Source organism: Scyliorhinus canicula, chromosome 21 (genome assembly GCF_902713615.1).
Source record: "Scyliorhinus canicula chromosome 21, sScyCan1.1, whole genome shotgun sequence".
NCBI classification, from domain to species: Eukaryota; Metazoa; Chordata; class Chondrichthyes; order Carcharhiniformes; family Scyliorhinidae; genus Scyliorhinus; species Scyliorhinus canicula.
Window position 1 is genome coordinate 56,397,063 of NC_052166.1, and position 20,029 is coordinate 56,417,091.

General features: G+C 44.2%; 1 protein-coding gene across 2 annotated transcripts in view; it reads left to right on the forward strand.

Annotated features, from left to right (window-relative positions):
- med27 (mediator complex subunit 27) overlaps positions 1-20,029 on the forward strand; it is a 263,109-nt gene that overhangs the window by 97,510 nt on the left and 145,570 nt on the right. For both annotated transcript variants that reach the window (XM_038781753.1, XM_038781754.1), the window contains exon 3: positions 498-628. In XM_038781753.1, the coding sequence (XP_038637681.1) occupies positions 498-628 (131 nt within the window). The remainder of the gene's footprint in view (positions 1-497; positions 629-20,029) is intronic.

Below are 20,029 nucleotides of genomic sequence, written 5' to 3' on the forward strand. Positions count from 1 at the left end.
AAAGCCAGCTATTTAGCCCTGTGCTAAACCAGCCCCCATGTGTGTGAAAACTAACAGTGAGCCAGGGCTGGGAAGGGCCAGAAGGACTTCCACATGTCTACCATTGGGTTGTGTGACATGGGTTTGCTGATACATTCTTGCACAGTTCTCAATTTTGGCCATGTACCTGTTGGGAAAAAGTCAGCAAAGGCCACACTTTTCCACAGTTTGTGAAGATTGCTGGGAGAGTGATCGTTTGACCCCTTTTCATATGTTTACTAAGGGCATTGAAAGTGGCCTGAGAGCAGGCCAGCTGCAGGTAATGTGTGTCGTATTATGGGGTCATTCTTTTTTTAAAAAAAAGCTTTGTTTCTCCATATTTCTCGGCATCAAAAACAAATCCTTCTCCAAGATATTACTATTGTTTGATTTTTCAGCACAGGAGATTTATGATGCCTGGGTTTTATTGTTTCTGCTCCTAAACTGACCGTATACTTTTTCTTTCTTCTTTTTCTCAGCTCCAGTATCATGCCGGTCTGGCTTCCAGCCTGTTAAACCAACAATCTCTGAAACGTTCGGCTATGCAAATGGGTGTATCCGCAAAGCGTCGACCTAAGGTTCAGCCAACCACACTTGCTCTGCCTCCTCAGTAAGTTTGCATTGCAAGCCGTTCATTGCAGATGGGTTTATAACCCTATGTTGTGTCTAGAATTTGGCTCATTTTCTAGTTGGCTAGCCATATCATTCCAATGGTGTGGGTCTAGCTGTGCAAATTGTATTCAATTTGCATATAGTATGCTGTCTTGCTCTCTGGGTTTGGGCTTCTATGGAATGATAGTCGTGCAGCCTCGTTGCAAAACGAGGAGAAAGTTTATGGCGATTGATGGGTCTATTTGGTAAGTTTCGGAAGGACCTTTCTATTTTTCCTGGCAGCCTGTTGTACTCTGAAAAGAAAATCTTGCAAAGCTATTTTAACACATTGTGAAGCATGTTTAGGCAAAGAGCAGCGAGCAACAAAGCTTCAAGTGTGCAATTTATCAGAAATCGTGGAGTGATATTAATTTCCGCTTTGTTTTAAAGAAGGACACATTTAATTATCACTTTCTGGAAAATTTTGCCTTAAAACTACATGTAAAGCTTGGGACTAGCCATGTCACATTGAAGTATTAGCTCCCAAGGCTCAACGTTGAAGCATTCACCCTTGACAAAACCTCATTCATTCAGAAGCACGAATATGATTCTCTCTGGACCCCAGAGGCTCAATGTTCTGCATTGCTTCTAATTAGTGAATGGCATAAACTAGTAATGCTGATATTAAAGTGTTACTGTGAGGTATCCTTAAACCATGGGGTCACGATGAAGAATGTTTTTAATGTAACTCTAAATGCCCATTGTAGCTCCTGAGATATATTTTTCATATTATTAGCAAATAAGTCTTGTTATGATGGTATGAAAAGTGGTAGAACAGTCATGCATTTTATAAATTGCTCAGTACTTATGATAATATTCTTCCACACTATTTTTAATCCTCACCAAATGTGGTCTTTTTTCTTATCATATACAGGGCTTGTTTTGAAAATGGGGTGCGCCTATATAGAAGAAATGTTTAGATTATTTTCCATTTATATTATCTTCCTTGCTGCACTGCTTTCAAATAATCAGTTTGGACTGTTGTCCTAGTATTACAGACTTCTAACCATTCTGACAAGGAAACATGGTGTAACATATAATTTTATCTTAACTAAAAGGATACAGTCCTCTTTAAGTCTGAAAAGAACATGTAATTGACAAAAGAGTTTCCAAATCTGCACATTATATCCTCATATACCATAAGGTGTTTTGCTTGTCAAGGTGAAGTAGGATTTGCAAATGACAGAATATTGATTCATTTTAATTAGTGACTGCTTTGTTGCACTGTGAAAAAGAAAAAAGCCTTCCTAAACCTCTCTGGGGTCACTTGAAGTTAAGTTACATACCTTGTCATTCCGTTCTGTTGTCTGACGATGGAGGAGGTCCCCAGTGGAGGGGACCCTGCGTGGGAGCCCACCCTTTTTCCATCACAGACCTGGCGTGGACGATGTTGCACAAAGCAGTGCCATGCAATCGTAAATTAAGGTGTTTCACAGACTCCCATGCCGCATGTCTTTCCTGTGGCCGAGGAGAAGTCTGTGTTTAACGTAGATTACCTGAGGTTGCAGCCCCCTTTTCATTATTCAAAGGGGCTACAACAGCTTCTCAACCTCAATCCCTGGTTGCACTTCAGTCCTGTGCTCCTAATCATAGTCACCCATTGCGGAGGGGGAAAGGAGGGAGGAGGACCTCTTCATAAACCTGTTCCTGGGTCTGGACAAGTTGACCATTAACAGATTCGTGCAAGGGATGGTCGAAGGGGTCATCTGACCCCACTGCCTGCTCCTTTAGCATGGCTCCATTCTCGGCCGGGTGGTATGCCGTGTCCACTGGTATGCTTCAGGTCTTCCACGACTGTGGGCATTGCAGGGTTTGGGGAGCATGGGAGCATCATTACCCCCCCCCCCCAACTTTCCTTTTGACGTTTTGTTTTAGTTGCAGTGTCCCACCAGGGCCCGTCACCTCCTGTCATTTTTAATCTTTTGTTCAATTTATAAATTTTTGTTTCATTTTTTAAAAAGTGCACGAAGAAAGTCAGCTGGTGCAGTAGGATGGTAGTTTGGAGGCATTGATCTGTAATATTGCATCCTGTGAATAAATCTAGGAACAAGAAAAATATCTTTGTTTTTTGCTTCACCATCTTGCTTGGATCCATTCAACATGGTGGCAGAGAATGATTGTCTAAAGGTCAAGATTGGAAATGAAGAAATGGATTTTGCACACAATGCTGTAATCTGAGTTACTTTTCAGAAGACTGGTTGAAACCAAGCGTAAATTGTCAGGGTGTGATTCCCTGATTCTACTGATGATTCCCGGAATATAAACCTTAAGATTAAAGTAAAAATGAATTAGATATATGGACACTGGCTGCATCCTTAGTGAAGAGGAAAAAAAAGCATGGTCATGGTACTGTCACTTCCCAGCAAACAAAGGATCGTTTACAAGATATTTCTGGAGCTAGAGACTCATCATTTAGTCACTGAGGAAGGTTTAGATAATCTATGAAGATTTATGGATAAAATTTATGCAAAAGACAATCTGTTAAATGCGTAAGAGGCATGGTCAGACTTTGATAAATTTAGGAAGACAGACGGTAATTCAATAGAGGAATATATTATGGAATTTAACAGACTATAAACAAGATTAATAGTCGCTTGGTAGTGCAGAACTGAGTATGACTGAAAAAGACACTTTGTCGAAGCTTTTTGCCTTGCACTCATCAGGACAATTGCAATGCCGAGGAAATTATACTGTGTGAGAAGAGGATGTTGATTGGTTGGCAAGTGGACTCTGGTGGAGGTGTTGCCATGGAGAAAGCACCAGTTGATGGTGACACACAGTCAACTGCCAAGCATTGTTTGAAATTTAAACCAAGCAACTTGACACTGGTCAAGGTATTGCCCTGTGGAATGAACGGCAAAAGGCTATCACTGTTTTGTTTGAAACGCTCGCTCTTTTCTCTCCCTACAGATGCTGCCAGACTTGCTGAGATTTTCCAGCATTTTCCCTTTTGTTTCATGTACAAACTCTACATGGACAGTTGTCTCTACTTCCCTTCTTGAACAAGGGGACAACATTTGCTATCCTCCAGTCTTCTGGCACCATTCCTATAGACAATGACGACATAAAGATCAAAGTTAAAGGCTCTGCAATCTCCTCCCTAGCTTCCCAGAGAATTCTAGGATAAATACCATCCGGCCCAGGGGACTTATCTATTTTCACACTTTCCAGGATTGCTAACACCTCCTCCTTATGAACCTCAATCCCGTCTAGTCTAGTAGCCTGTATCTCAGTATTCTCCTCGACAACATTGTCTTTTTCCAGTGTGAATACTGACGAAAAATATCAATTTAGCACCTCTCCTATCTCCTCTGACTCGACGCACAACTTCCCACTACTGTCTTTGACTGGCCCTACTCTTATCCGAGTCATTCTTTTATTCCTGACATATCTATAGAAAGCTTGAGGGTTTTCCTTGATCCTACCTGCCAAGGATATGTCCCCTCCTGGCTCTTCTTAGCTCTCTCTTTAGGTCCTTCCTGGCTAACTTGTAACTCTCAAGCGCCCTAACTGAACCTTCACGTCTCATCTTTACATAAGCCTCCTTCTTCCTCTTGACAAGTGATTCAACTACTTCAGTAAACCACGGTTCCCTCACTCGACCACTTCCTCTGTGCCTGACAGGTACATACTTATCAAAGACACGCAGTAGCAGTAGTAGACAACGACATAGGTAGGAAAACTATAGGTAGGAAAAATAGGGGCTGGTTTAGCACACTGTGCTAAATCGCTGGCTTTTAAAGCAGACCAAGGCAGGCCAGCAGCACGGTTCAATTCCCGTACCGGCCTTCCCGAACAGGTGTCGGAATGTGGTGACTAGGGGCTTTTCACAGCAACTTCATTGAAGCCTACTTTGACAATAAGCAATTTTCATTTCATTTCATTTCAAAAGGGATAGGGATGTAAGGCAGGAATTCGGGGCGCTGGGGTGGAAACCTAGAGCTAGAACAGAGTTATTATCTCTGGGTTGTTACCCCTGCCACGTGCTAATGAGACGAGGAATAGGAAAAGAGAGCAGTTGAACACGTGGCTACAGGGATGGTGCAGGAGGGAGGGTTTCAGATACCTGGATAATTGGGGCTCATTCTGGGGTAGGTGGGACCTCTACAAACGGGAGGGTCTACACCTGGACCAGAGGGGTACCAATATCCTGGGGGGGATATTTGCTAATACTCTTCGGGAGGGTTTAATCTAGTTCAGCGGGGTATTGGGTACCTGAATTGTAGCTCCAGTATACAGGAGGTTGAGAGTAGTGAGGTCATGAGTAAGGTTTCAAGATTGCAGGAGTGTACCGGCAGGCAGGAAGGTGGTTTAAAGTGCGTCTACATCAATGGCAGGAGCATCCGGAATAAGGTGGGTGAACTTGCAGCATGGGTTGGTACCTGGGACTTCGATGTTGTGGCCATTTCGGAGACATGGATAGAGCAGGGACAGGAATGGTTGTTGCAGGTTCCGGGGTTTAGATATTTCAGTAAGCTCAGGGAAGATGGTAAAAGAGGGGGAGGGGTGGCATTGTTAGTCAAGGACAGTATTACGGTGGCAGAAAGGAAGTTTAATGAGGACTCGTCTACTGAGGTAGTATGGGCTGAGGTTAGAAACCGGAAAGGAGAGGTCACCCTGTTGGGTGTTTTCTATAGGCCTCTGGAAAGTTCCAGAGATGTAGAGGAAAGGATTGCAAAGATGATTCTGGATAGGAGCGAAAGTAACAGGGTAGTTGTTATGGGTGACTTTAACTTTCCAAATATTGACTGGAAACGCTATAGATCAAGTACTTTAGAACATAGAACATAGAACAGTACAGCACAGAACAGGCCCTTCGGCCCTCGATGTTGTGCCGAGCAATGATCACCCTACTTAAACCCACGTAACCCGTATACCCGTAACCCAACAATCCCCCCATTAACCTTACACTACGGGCAATTTAGCATGGCCAATCCACCTAACCCGCACATCTTTGGACTGTGGGAGGAAACCGGAGCACCCGGAGGAAACCCACGCACACACGGGGAGGACGTGCAGACTCCACACAGACAGTGACCCAGCCGGGAATCGAACCTGGGACCCTGGAGCTGTGAAGCATTGATGCTAACCACCATGCTACCGTGAGGCAGATGGGTCTGTTTTTGTCCAATGTGTGTAGGAGGGTTTCCTGACACAGTATGCAGATAGACCAACAAGAGGCGAGGCCACATTGGATTTGGTACTGGGTAATGAACCAGGGCAGGTGCTAGATTTGGAGGTAGGTGAGCACTTTGGTGATGGTGACCACAATATGGTTAGGTTTACTTTTGCGATGGAAATATACCGCAGGGCAAGAGTTATAGCTGGGGGAAAGCCAATTATGATGCGATTAGGCAAGACTTGGGATGCATAGGATGAGGAAGGAAACTCAGGGGATGGGCACAATTGAAATGTGGAGCTTAGAGCATAGAACATTACAGCGCAGTATAGGACACACTTGACCAAAGCAATCCATTGCAATCTCTCCAATCTATCCATTGCAGAATAGCCTTGTTCAAATATGGGCACTGGTGCTCTACCTTTTACAATGGGAAGCAGGTTCAGGTTGTAATGCAAAGTAGAGTTAGATTGTAGATAAATAATTTTAAAGTACGTGAAGAGAAAATAGGTAGACTGAGAGCGGCAGCAATGTTTTTCACTACTGCAATCCCAATCCCCCCCCCCCCCCCCCCCAAAATCAGAAGGAGCTGGTGTATCTGTATTCTCTAAACTGTGGTAAATGAAAATGAGGTCCAAAATACTCCTGATGCCATTAATCTACAAGATATTAACCCATTTGACCGGCAGCCACCTCATCGTGTAACAAATTTCTGTGGTCACCCAGTGTCAGCACCAATCTTCATTCTGTACAAAATGCATCCTGACTTTGCCACATGGAGAATGGTGCAAATTGTCACTGCCATTTATTTCTAATGTATTTGTTATGTCCATCTAGTGGGAATTGAGTCAGCCGTTTCAGTGCAGCTGAACCACAACTGTTCAATAATGATTTTGTTTGGGCCTCACTGAATTTCAAACACAGGATTTGCTGAGTCAGTAACCTGATTAGCTATCCTTTAATAATATTTCAAATCCTTTCACTAGAAGGATTTTCTTTATTTGCTGCTTGTATATAAAAACAATTCCAACTGGTAGAATTGCACCAGAATTTCGAAGTTCAGCTCTTTTAAAAAAAAATATACATTTGTATTTGTGGTATCTAAGTACTCAGGAATTGTTTGACATTTCCATTTGGAAAATTTAAATTCTATTGTGCCAAACACACTTGAATAACTGCACAGATGGTGTTACATTCAGAATAAATGTATGCTTTTTCAGAAAATGGCTAAATTAGGAAATCCTATTTGGTAATGCAAGATGCGATCAATAATTATGCAAATAGCCACTCTGTTGTACAGAACTTTGCATGTTGTTGAAAAGAGAGACATGGTGCTGAAGCTTTATTTCGGCAATGTTACTATTATACAAATATATTTTAATTTTTTAAAATAAATTTAGCGTACCCAATTATTTTTTCCAATTAAGGGGCAATTTAGTGTGGCCAATCCACCTATCCTGCACATTTTTTTTGGGTTGTGGGGGCGAAACCCACGCAGACACGGGGAGAATGTGCAAACTCTACACGGACAGTGACCCAGGGCCGGGATTCGAACCTGGGTCCTCAGCGCCGTATGCAACAATGCTAACCACTGTGCCACCGTGCTGCCCATATTTTAATTTATAAGCTCCTCTGTCATAATCATATCTTTTAGCTCCATCGCGCGCACAATCTGCAATATTTCCTCTTATCAGATGAAAAACTAGGTAAATCCATCATTATTATTTAATCAAGATATTGATTCTCTGGCACTCTGATGCAAAGCTGAATCTTAGCTGCCGACATTTGTATTACTGTTTTCATATTAACCCGGTAGATTGAACCATTCGGTATTTAATGTGCTGTACCATGTGGCCAGAGCTATAATGGGGGTAAACTGACCATTGTTTAATTCATTCCCTTTGTCATCTTGAATAAAAATCACTGTTCCACTAATTACTTTTGACCAATAAAGGAACATACTGCAGGCATCCCACTGTTGCTATGGCTTTGTGCATGCTCTGAGAATGGCCAGAATACAATGCTTAGGACTATGCTGCGAGAAGTATGGTCAGTGGGAAAGGAAGTTCTTGAGGCACATTGACTCTTGTTACAGTGCAGGAATTGTTTATCTCATCCACTGACCAATCTAACTAGATGGATTAGGACCTGATCAGCCTGCGTTCAGTAATTGGTAAAGTGATGAAAATGTTTAGAATATTCTAAACAGCATTAAACAACCACAATCATTTTTTTAAAACTTCATTCTTCCCCTGCGTTATGCAATGCTAAAGGTGCGCGCAACTTCCAGTTAACTGTGAAATCACTTATAAACAGAGGAACTGAAATCCTTGCCCCATCTGTAACAGCAGATATTTTCATTAGCTGATGGTATTGTGGAGGAAGTTTGACATTCTATATCTTTCGGACATCAATTATACAAGATCTACTCAAGAGGTTGTCCACTGTAACTGCCCACCAATTTGTTATACATCAGAGTTGGGGTGTGTGCCCCACAATATAAAGCAGCTTCAGTGCAGCAAAAATGTCTCGAGGTGCCTCATAGGAGTGCATTTAGACAAATTAAGATGGCAAGTCACACAGAGATATTGGTGACCAAAAGTTTAATCAAATAGATGGTTATTTCATGTTTTTAATAATATTTTATTGAGGTAACATAAACAATGACATCAGAATGGTAAAATAACCCCCCCCCCCCCCCCCCCCCCCCCCCCCCCCCCACACACAGTCCCTCCACATTAAAAAGATCCGTCTCCGGGCTACCAGGGAGGCAAAGGCCAAACGCCGGCCTCTTTCGCCCCCTGAACTCCCGGCTCTTCCGACACTCCAAAGATCGGCACCTCCGGACTCGGCACCACCCGTGTTTTGAGTACCATGGACATTGCTTTAGCAAAACCCTGCCAAAACCCTCTAAGCTTCGGGCATGCCCAAAACATGTGGACATGATTTTCTGGGCTTCCCGCGCACCTCGCACACCTATCTTCTACCCTGAAAAACCTGCTCATCCTAGTCGCTGTCATGTGTGCTCAGTGGACTACCTTAAATTGTATCAGGCTAAGCCTGGCGCATGATGAGGAGGTATTAACCCTGCCTAGGGCATCCGCCCATAGACCTGCCTCTATCTCTCCTCCTAGCTCATCCTCCAACTTGCCCTTAAGCTCCTCTACCAGGGTTTCCTCCGCCTCCGAAAGCTCCTGGTAAATATCCGATATCTTCCCCTCTCCCACCCGGGTACTGGAAACTACTCTATCCTGTATCCCCCGTGGCGGCAGCAGCGGAAAGGCCGGCACCTGTTTTCTCAGGAAGTCTCGCACCTGCAAATACCTAAAACCATTCCCTGCTGGCATTTTAAATTTATCGTCCAAAGCTTTCAAGCTGGGAAAGCCCCAGTAGTAGGTACAGAAGTTCGCCAGCGCCAACTCACCCTCCCCCCAACTGCGCTCCAGCAACACTTTCTTCACTCGCTGGGTTTTACCCGCCCACACACAGCCCGAAATAACCTAATTCACCTGCTTGAAAAAGGCCTTTGGGATGAAGATGGGGAGGCACTGAAAGATAAACAGAAATCTAGGGAGGACCGTCATTTTCACAGTCTGTACCCTCCCCACCTGTGATAGCGGGAGCATGTTCCATCTCTTAAAGTCCCATTTCATGTGTTCTACGAGCCGGGATAGGTTTAATTTGTGCAGTACCTCCCATTCCCGGGCCATCTGGATTCCCTGATATCAAAAACTCTTCCCTACCATTCTAAGCGGTAGCTCTCCCAGAAGCATGGGAAAGAAGGAGGGAGGTGCAGACAGCTTCGGGGAGGGAATTTCTGATTTGGGCAGCTGAAGCCAGTATACTAATGGAGTATTAAAAATTGCAGAAAGTCACAACATCGGCTATTTGGCCAATCTGTGCTGATATTAATGCTCTGACTGTATTGCTTTTGCTTAAGTCATTTAAATTTATTAATATCTGTTCTCCTCCCACAGTGTCCAGGGATATGCAGGTTACGGGGGCGCGGTGGGGTGGGCAAGGGAGTGGACCTGGGTAGAGTGCTCTTTCAAAGGGTTGGTGTAGACCTGATGGGCCAAATAGGGATTCTGTGATTCTATGAACACATAATCATCATGCTTACTATATTAGTGTCTCCCTTTTTTTGTTAAATTAATTTATAGAGTACCCAATTCATTTTGTCCAATTAAGGGTCAATTTAGCGTGGCCAATCCACCTAGCCTGCACACCTTTGGGTTGTGGGGGCGAAACCCACGCAAACACGGGGAGAATGTGCAAACTCCACACGGACAGTGACCCAGAGCCGGGATCGAACCTGGGACCTCGGCGCTGTGAGGCAGTAGGGCTAACCCACTGCACCACCATGCTGCCCATTCGTCTCGCTCTTAACTGCCCTAATAAACATTTCTCTTATCCTGTTGCTTGCCAGTAAATCCAGGAAAATGTATGTCTCCCTGTACTTGTCAGTTTTGAAACTTTTCACCAGAAACGAACAATAATATTCCAGAAAAATATAAATCTGCAGCTTTATGGTAATGATCTCGAATAAATCTTTTGGAAGTATGTGTTTCATTTCTTGCTCCATCCAGATTTTTTGAACTTTAGCATACATAAATTGACTTGATTTAATTTCCATTTCCTATTCATCAAAATTCTTTGCACATCAAAGCGGTTGCAGCAAAAAATTTGTCCGCAGCCACAAAGGGCAGAGCAAATTCAAATGGGTAACTTCACCTGCGATGTCCTGAAAGGTGAAATGGTGTGGGGAAAAAGATTTTTCATTGCAGTGTCCAATTGTGGCATAATAAACATTCATGAAATAGGGAATTTTCACAGTAGCTTCATTGCAGTGTTAATGTAAGCCTACTTGTGACACTAATAAAGATTGTTATTATATCCAAAATATCTCCACATGGAATAATTGTAGAACATAGAACATAGAACACTACAGCGCAGTACGGGCCCTTCGGCCCTCGATGTTGCGCCGACCTGTGAAACCATCTGAAGCCTATCTTGTTTCAGCTAATTTTGGAGAAGTTAACTGTTAAATCCACGTTAACAGATTTGAAGAGCCACTCACAAGTTTTTGGTAATTTAAAATTTACTGAAAGAGTTTAATTTATTTTTAAAACATTTTTAATCTCCTTTTTCACACTTTCTCCCAAATTTACAGCCAACAATAATCATGACGAATGTAATGTCAATCGCTATATCAATAACAGCGATCCCATCCTCCCACCAAACCCCAGATATTGGCCCGCATATTAACATAAACAAATGACAAAAAGCAATCCGGAATCACCCATAGTCACCATTAACTATGGCCCCCCCCAACCCTCCCAGCCCCCAACCCCCCTAATGTTCGATGTGATCCAATTCTCGAAAGTGCATAATGAATAACGCCCATGAATTGTAGACTCCCTCCATCCCCCTCAGTTCACATTTGACCTTTTCAAGCGTTAAGAATTCCAGAGGTCCCCCCACCATGCCAGGGCACAGGGTGGAGAGGTTGATCTCCACCCTAACAGGGACCCGCCTTTGGGCGATAAACAAGGCGAAGGCTACAACATCTGCCTCTGCATCCGTTTCCAATCCTGGCTGGTCCGACACCCCGAATCTGGCCTCCTGGGTGCCCGGGGTCCAGTTTCACGTGCACGCACAAACACATATGACCCTAAACACATTCCATTAATCCTCTAGCTTTGGACAGGACTAAAACATATGAACGTGGTTTGTGGGACCTCGCCCGCAATGTTCAAACACATCTTCTACTTCCTCAAAGAGCCGGCTCATCCTCGCCCTCATAAGCAGCGCTCTATACACCACCTTCAGCTGTAACAGCCCCAACCTCACATACGAGGTGGAGGCATTTACGCTCCGGAGCATCTCACACCAGAACCCCTCCTCCATACCCTCCCAACTCTTCCTCCCACTTTGCCTTGATCACTTCTAGCGGCGCCTTCTCCTCCTCCAAAATAGCCCTGTGAGAGTTTGGTCAAGTTAAAAATCAGAGCTTGATGGGAAATGGAATGTCAAGTTTGTGTAATATGTGTACGTGCCTTGTGAGATGAATTACTTCTGTGTTCGGCTCGGTATGGCCTTGACGCGATCGTAACTGCCTGTGGGAATCTGTGAATTGTCTGTGGGAACCTGTGAACTGTCTGGGAACGAAACGCAACCGTGGGATGGGATGCTCCTTCCTTGATAAAGAATTGCTATGCTATGCAACTAGTGAGCTAACTGTGTGATTAATGATGGGAAGAGATAATTATATGAAGGAGGGGTTTTTTTTTATAAATGTTTTTATTCAGTTTTCATATTTTATATTGAACAAATTACAAATTGTTAGGAGAGAGAAAAAAAAAACAAACACGCAAAAATTAACATACATATTTACAGGGAAGCATCTTCGCAGTAGTAACTGCGCCCCCTGAAGGAGGGGTTTGATGAGCTAATTGTATGACTAATGATTGAAAGGTTTGAGGGGTTTTGTAATAATATATAGTCAACTGTAACTAGGAAAAAATTGCTTTTCACTTGTTGTAACTCAGTTACACATGTGCACCAGCCCCGCGGTAAATAAAAGGTTCTTTGAAGTTATCTGGTGTTCGACTGATGATTACCTCCAGGCTGAAAATTTAGAATTATCATTTGGTAGAGAATGCGGGCATCTCTGGTGCGTCGACAGAAGCAGACGGTGTAAGCGGCAAATCGCCTCCGGACGCGTAGGGGAACTAGGGCACCCAAATGTGTATTTTTTCACTTTGGTTTTTCCCCTTCGCTGTCCCGGTCGCGAGCCTGTCCTACTGCCTGCTGCTGGAGACATCCCTACGAGATTCCGGTCAGTCCGGTGAACCCCAGAAAACCGAAGAGCTGGGTTAGAGTCCCTGAGATTAAATTCCTCAAAAGAGCTGGGTTAGAGTCCTGTAAACCACCGATACTACCCTCTTCTCCAGTCCCGTTGTTGTCAGCACCTCCTCCAGCAATGTGGGAAGCTCTGTATCTCCTTTCTGGCAAAGTCTCGAACCTGCATGTATCTAAATATTTCCCCCTGCTCCAGCCCATACTTCACTCCCAGCTCCTTCAATCCCGTAAAACGACTCCCAAGAAACAAATCTTTTAGTGTCTTAATTCCTTTCTCCTTCCATCTCCGAAAATTTCCTGGCTCAAATCTATGGTTCCCCCGAATCGACATTTCCCTTGGCCCTGTCCCCAACCCAAAGTGCTGTTGAAACTGCCTCCAAATTCTCAACAAAGCTATTACTACCGGACTCCGAGTATCCCCCCGGGCCATCGGGAGCTGTGCTGTCGCTAGCGCCTCCAATCCCTACCCCCTACCCAAACTCTCCTCCATTCTGACCCATTGGGAGTCAACCCCTCTGACCCAGCTCTGTACCTTCTCCACATTCGCCGCCCTGTCTGGGGCGTGTTTTTGCATCCCTGTTCTTAATCGTTCATAAATACATGCAAGTACATCCAGTTATAGTCTATACGAAAGGCTTCACTGATGTCATTAATCTGTAGTACATTTGCTTATTTACAGTTTTATTTTTCGCCTCAGTGTGGTGATTAAATGTCACAACTGTTTGACATAATGTGAACAAACTAGTGGGATTCAATAAATATGCATTTTATTGAAATACGCATTTTTATGCATTTTAAACTGAACTTGTCCTACAGGGAATTTACCAAAGATTACAAATTAAATCAATCCAATTGAACAAACAAATGTAATAACATTAAGTATGTTAGATATTATTGCACTTGTATTTTATCTGTCGCATTTGCCCTCCTGTCTTTCAATCACTGTGACACAGCTTTTGTCAGGTTCACGATTAGTATGCAGATCACTGCCCTTTTGTTAGGCACTAGTTGATATGTGCAAAGTTTTTCTATATATATATAATATATATATATATATACACCTGCATTTAGTACAACTCAGTTTTATTCAGAAGAGCTAGCTTAATTGTGATTTTTGACAATATAGTACAGAGATGACGCTGATTCATTACTGAGAGTCTAGGTATTACCTGCACTAGTGAAGGAGGCTGACCAGGCACCGATCACTTGGTGTGGCTATCTATTCTGAGCTCTGGACTAAGGGCCTGTGCTGGTTGACAGCACAGTCAGGTTGTCGCTGACTTGTGTTCTGACGTCCCTTTTATCCAGGTTCTGTTAGCACTGAAGTCTGATACATGCACACTTACCAGATGCGTTCTATTGTCTCATCAAGACTTTAACTCATTAATAGAAATAAACAGAGTACTCTGTTTAACCAGGGTGAGTTAATCAAGATCCAGTGTTCCCTGAAACACTTTTGGCTGACTAGCTATTGACCAATTATGGACTCTGATGGCCTCTTTGTTTATCATTATTACTGTTGCAAAGTTGATCTCTTGTGTCTCCACGTTAGTTACATATAGCCTGGTCTTTTGTGTTAAACGTGACAAATACTGTAATTGGGTAATGATAAAGTTCCGTTTAGTGCTAATGAGTTACTGTGCTGACTTGAGTGGTCCGGCAAGCATCCAATATTGATTCCAGATAGGGCCTTAGAAACAGGTAGTTCCCCTGATTTCGGCCTATATGTCTTTTTCACTCTTGTCAGCCCCAGTACCTCATCTGGTACAGCTGGTTGGTGTATCAGAAGAGACTGCTTTCAGATTTTTACACATTTCCCTGAACCTTTATAAGACAGGAATTTCATCCTCAGCACAGCTGTCCTTTAATTTATTCTTGCTGGTTTTCTACCAGTGTATTATTTGCACTTCCTGTGCTACTGTTCTATAATTATTTTCTTTATTTTCCTACTGCATTGATTATGTAATTATTATCCTTTACCTCATTGATTATGTAAGTCGTCTTTTAATGGAGATGTAAACTACAGAATAATTTGTAGAATAAAGTGAATCGATTTCTAACTTGGCTGTTGTTGATGTTGGAAATGGAGAACAACATTGGACTAATACAGAAGTTAAGTTTTCTACTACTGCAATAAACACTGCGAAATGCCATGACTTACAATGTTAGCTAGAAATACGCATTCAGTTTAGATCTAATGGTGCACGAAAAGACATTTGTCCAAAGTATTAGAAACAGTCCTTGATTTTCAAACTTTATCTTTGCGATCTTCAAGTTCAGATTATGTCAGTATCTTAAGTTTTGCTTTGATTTAGTATTTCATCTGGATCCCATGGTATGTTCCTTTCATTCTGTCTGTAATGTATGTTTTACTGAAAACTGATAATTTTGCTATGCTGAGTGATTTCAACAGGTCCAATATCGTATCAGTTTTTATGCACAAGAACTTCCACTCTAGTTAATGGCTTTGAGCCATCCTTCATTATTGAAGCAAACTTCTAATGCGCATTTACTGAGCAACTATGAATGACTAAAAGACATTACAACGTGGGTAATTATAAAACCCCAGGATGAGTGGGAAGAATTAAAAAGTTTTAAAATGAAAACTCAGCACTTTTTCAATGTACCCATTTGGTTTTTTTTTTCTCTTTTAAAATTTTTTTTAGAGTATCCAATTATTTTTTCCAATTAAGGGGCAATTTAGAGTGGCCAATCTACCTATCCTGCACATCTTTGGGTTGTGGGGGTGAAACCCACGCAGACACTGGGAGAATGTGCAAACTTCTCACGGACCGTGACCCAGGGCCGGGATTCGAACCCGGGTCCTCAGTGCCGTAGGCAGCAATGCTAACCACTGTGCCACCATGCTGCCCCCATTTGGATTTTAATGTAGGTGGGATGGTGGTTGGCCTGCAGGCTGTGTTTGTGTGCATGGACTTTGAACCTCCCCAGAATCCGTCCCGATGCCTCCGAAATTTAACTCTCTCCTTTCTACGACATCTCTCCAGCCGCGCAATAATCTGGTCTATTCTATTCCTGCTCTAGCTAGCACGTTACACAGGGCGTAATCCGGATATTACTACCTTTTGAGATGGTACTTTTAAATTTATTTCCTTTCTCAGCAAACCCCCCACGTCCCCTGAGCCACTTGCGATGCCATAGACTTGGCCCTTGCTGCATCTCCCTGAGGGGGCAGCAGGGTAGCATGGTGGTTAGCATAAATGCTTCACAGCTCCAAGGTCCCAGGTTCGATTCCCGGCTGGGTCACTGTCTGTGTGGAGTCTGCACGTCCTCCCCTTGTGTGCGTGGGTTTCCTCCGGGTGCTCCGGTTTCCTCCCACAGTCCAAAGATGTGCGGGTTAGGTGGATTGGCCATGCTAAATTGCCCGTAGTGTCCTAATAAAAGTAAGGTTAAGGGGGGGGTTGTTGGGTTACAGGTATAGGGTGGATACGTGGGTTTGAGTAGGGTGATCATGGCTCGGCACAACATTGAGGGCCGAAGGGCCTGTTCTGTGCTGTACTGTTCTATGTTCTAAATCATCTCCCCCACCTGTTTGAGAGTGAGATGGGCCCAGGAGACGCCTGCACTACCTGCCTAGTGCTTTTAATCTGTCTGGCAGTCACCCATTCCCTTTCTGCCTGTGCACCCTTTACCTGCAGTGTGACCACCTTGCTCTCTCCATCCAAGAAGATCTCCTCCTGACTCCAGTCCAACTCCAAAATGTGGATTTTAAGTAGCTGCAACTGGAGACTCTTCCTGCACACATGCTCACTGTGGACATGTCCCTGACTTCCCACATCATACAAGAGGAGTGTTCCACATGACCAAGCTGCCTTGCGATGACTTACCCTTTTTTTTTTTTTATTTGTGAAGTTTTTTATTTAACACAAATTTGTAACAGTTACAGAGCGAAAAATGGCCCTGTGCAAAGAGCCTTAACATAGTGAAAATGAACAGTGGGAAAGAATAAACATGTTAATAAGTGTTGAAGCCAAAGATCCTTCCATAAGGCACTTTCCCTGCCAGCTCTGTTTGCCCATGCCACACGTGTTCAACTAAACTAACGTGGCCCTAACCCTCTTCCCCCCTCCGCCTGGTCTCCCCTACTCCCCCAGGCCTGACCTGCCAGGTCAGCCCTGCGCTTGGCCCTAGCCCGCCCCGCCCCGCCCCCCCCTCCGATCTCCCTGGTGCCCCCTGACCTACGCTAGTCACACTGACCCCTGCCCTTGGCGCCTACCTGTCTCCCGTCCCAGCGCTCAGGCCCTCCCCCCACACGCCAGGGATCCATTAACCTAATTGTATCCCACCGAGCCCTTTCAAGTCCCGTGACTAGCCCCTAGCCCATCCCCGTATCAGAGGCCCCGATCTCGCACCAAAAGGTACCAAGCACAGGCCCCCCCCCCCCCCCATTGCAATCCCCCCCAAAGGACCCTAAACAGTGCGCCCTCCAGCCCCCACTCTCTGTCCAGGCTGAAAACAATCTTGGATAAAACATTACAGTACAGGATAGTTTAACAAACCGCCGCCACACAAAATGTCTGAAACCCCCGAGTCCTTTAGTTCCAGTCCAGCTTCTTCTTTTAGTAAAAGTCCTAATCAGAGCAATTTTAAGTTAACAGGCCGCCGCCACTGTACAGCACTGAAAGAACTAAGTGCCCATTAGTTCAAGTCCAGCTTCTTGTCTTTAATAAAGGTCCAAACCTGTTCTGGTGTCTCAAAGTAGTAGTGGAGTTCCTCAAACGTAACCCAAAGCTTTGCAGGATATAGCATTCCAAACCTCACCTCCTTTTTGTAGAGGGCTGCCTTTACCTTGATGAATCCTGCACGCCTCTTGGCCAGCTCCGTTCCCAAGTCCTGGTAAATGCGCACCTCGCAGTTCTCCCATCTGCTGCTCCTCTCCGCCTTGGCCCATCGCAGCACACGTTCCCTGTCAGCAAGCCGATGAAAGCGGACCACCAAGGCCCTCGGTCGGTCGCCCGTCCTGGGCTTCCTTGCGGGGGCTCTATGTGCCCCATCCAACTCCAGGGGTTGAGGGAAGGCCTCCGGTCCCATCAGCGCCTCAAGCATACCCGTCACGTATGCGCCCACATCCGACCCCTCGCAGCCCTCGGGGAGGCCAACGATTCGTAAATTCTGCCTCCTGGCTCTGTTCCCCAGCTCTTCAAGCTGCTCCTGCATCCTCCTCTGACGGGCGTTCAGCTCCTCCACCTCGTGCTCCAGCTCCGTTACCGTGCCCTCCTGACTGGAGAGCTTCGCCTCGACCTCCCTGAGCGCCTTCCCTTGGGCCGCCTGTGTCTCGACCATTCGGTCCATTACCGCTCTCATCGGGTCCAGCGTGTCCCTCCTCAGCTCGGTGAAGCAGTTCTTGAAAAACTCCATCTGCTCCTCCCTTGGCCAGTGAGCCTCCGCTCCCCGGTCCCCGCCGTCCGCCATGCTTGGCCGCCCGGCCTGGGTTCCCCGCTGCTCCCGCTTCGATCCTTGCCGCTCCACTCGACCGCTTCTGGTCCAGCTGCCCATACCCCGGGAAGAAAGCCTCTTCCCTGTCGTCTCCTCCACCGATTCAGGCTGCCAGGTCCCTAAAAAGTCCGTTGACAAAGGTCCGTTTGCCCATCTCGGGCGGGAGCGATCCAACCTGCGACCTGCCTCCTCGAGGGCGCCACCGGAAGTCCCGCGATGACTTACCCTTTAATGACTCCCTTTACTTTTACTTCCTCTAGTTTAGGATATATTGTGGACAACAGTTAGTGGACAACAACTACTTACCAACGCCACCACTCCTTTTTCTGAGGAAAGGTAGAAAAGTAAAGGATCGTCTCACTCCCAACTCGCCAAACTCCCTCAGTCACCAAATGAGCACATTTTGTAAAGACCAAAACAATTTACTGTAAGGGTTGTCTCAGTTAGGAAAATGAAGGATTTTAGTTGCTGAAGTGGTAACATGCTTTCAAACAAGAAGTGATAAATTGCCTGCATGAACCCTCAATGCCCCTTCTGCTGGATGAATTTATTACAAGTGCTAATGCTTTTTTATTTCTAAATTTAAAATATTTGCCTCTAGTTGTGGAATAAAGAACTTTTTAATTTGTAGCATCTTAAAATATAACTGGGGCATTTTTTGATTTTCCTTATTTTTTTATTGCAATTCTGAGGACTCCCTTGTGAATTCAGTCCCAGAATACCAAAATCTATCTTTGCTAGATTATGAATATATGAAACTAATGTAAAGTAATGAAAGAAATTGGCTGAATAATTAGAAAAGGAATGAAGCAGGGGATTAATATTTTAATAGTTTCTTCTAGTGCTATATGTTACATGCATGCAGAATATTGTTAGTCACACCAATCTGCCAGGCATTCAATTTTTCTAATGCCGAGTCTTATTTCATATTACGGGTAACTTTCCCTCTATATTGTTGGGCAGTGACTTAATATTTAACAACTGTTAACTGGCTGAAATGAAAAATGAATTTCAATAAGTTCAACCCGCCTCCCATCTATTGACTCTATCTACACCCCCCCAGCTGCCTTAGGAAAGCGGGCAGCCTAATCAAAGACCCGTCTTACCAGGCTTACTCACTCTTCTAACTTCTTCCATCAGGCAGTAGGTACAAAAGTCTGATAACACGCACAAACAGATTCAAAAACAGATTCTTCCCCGCTGTTACCAGAGTCCTAAACGACCCTCTTATGATCCGATTAATACTACACTCCGATGCCGGTGTCTAGGTATTTATATTGTGTACCTTGTGTTGTCCTATTATGTATTTTCTTTTCTTTTCATGTACTAAATTATCTGTCTGAGCTGCTCGCAGAAAGATACTTTTCACTGTACCTCTGTACATGTGACAATAAACAAATCCAATCCAATTTAGATATTGTATTTACCTATGTAAGTGGAATAAAGCTAGCCAGTATATTTGATTTGGTGATGGAGCATAAATTCAGCTAATAATTTTCCTCCAACACACAGTATTAAGCATAGATTTGGTGATTGACAGGCTGGTAGCTAAGTAGATAGAGTCAATGGATGGGAGGTGCCTTCGCCTCATTTAAAACTCACTTTTCATTTCAGCCAGTTAACAATTGTTAAATATAAAGTCACAGCCCAACAATATGTAACCAAATAATTAGTAAATCTTAAGGTTCTGGCATTATTAAGCACTTTACATTGCTGGCTGAGCTGAACAGCTTTTGTCTTGTGTTTTCTGATAGCATTGGCACATTATGCAAAAATGAGGGATTTTTAACAAGGAAGGTCAAATTTCAAAAACTGACTTGAATGTTTTTCCAAGCCAGCCAGTCGTGGAAGCTGTTTGCTCCAGCTTAAAGGAAATTGCAAGAGGGGCAAAAGATAATGCGAGTGAAAGAAGTCGATTAC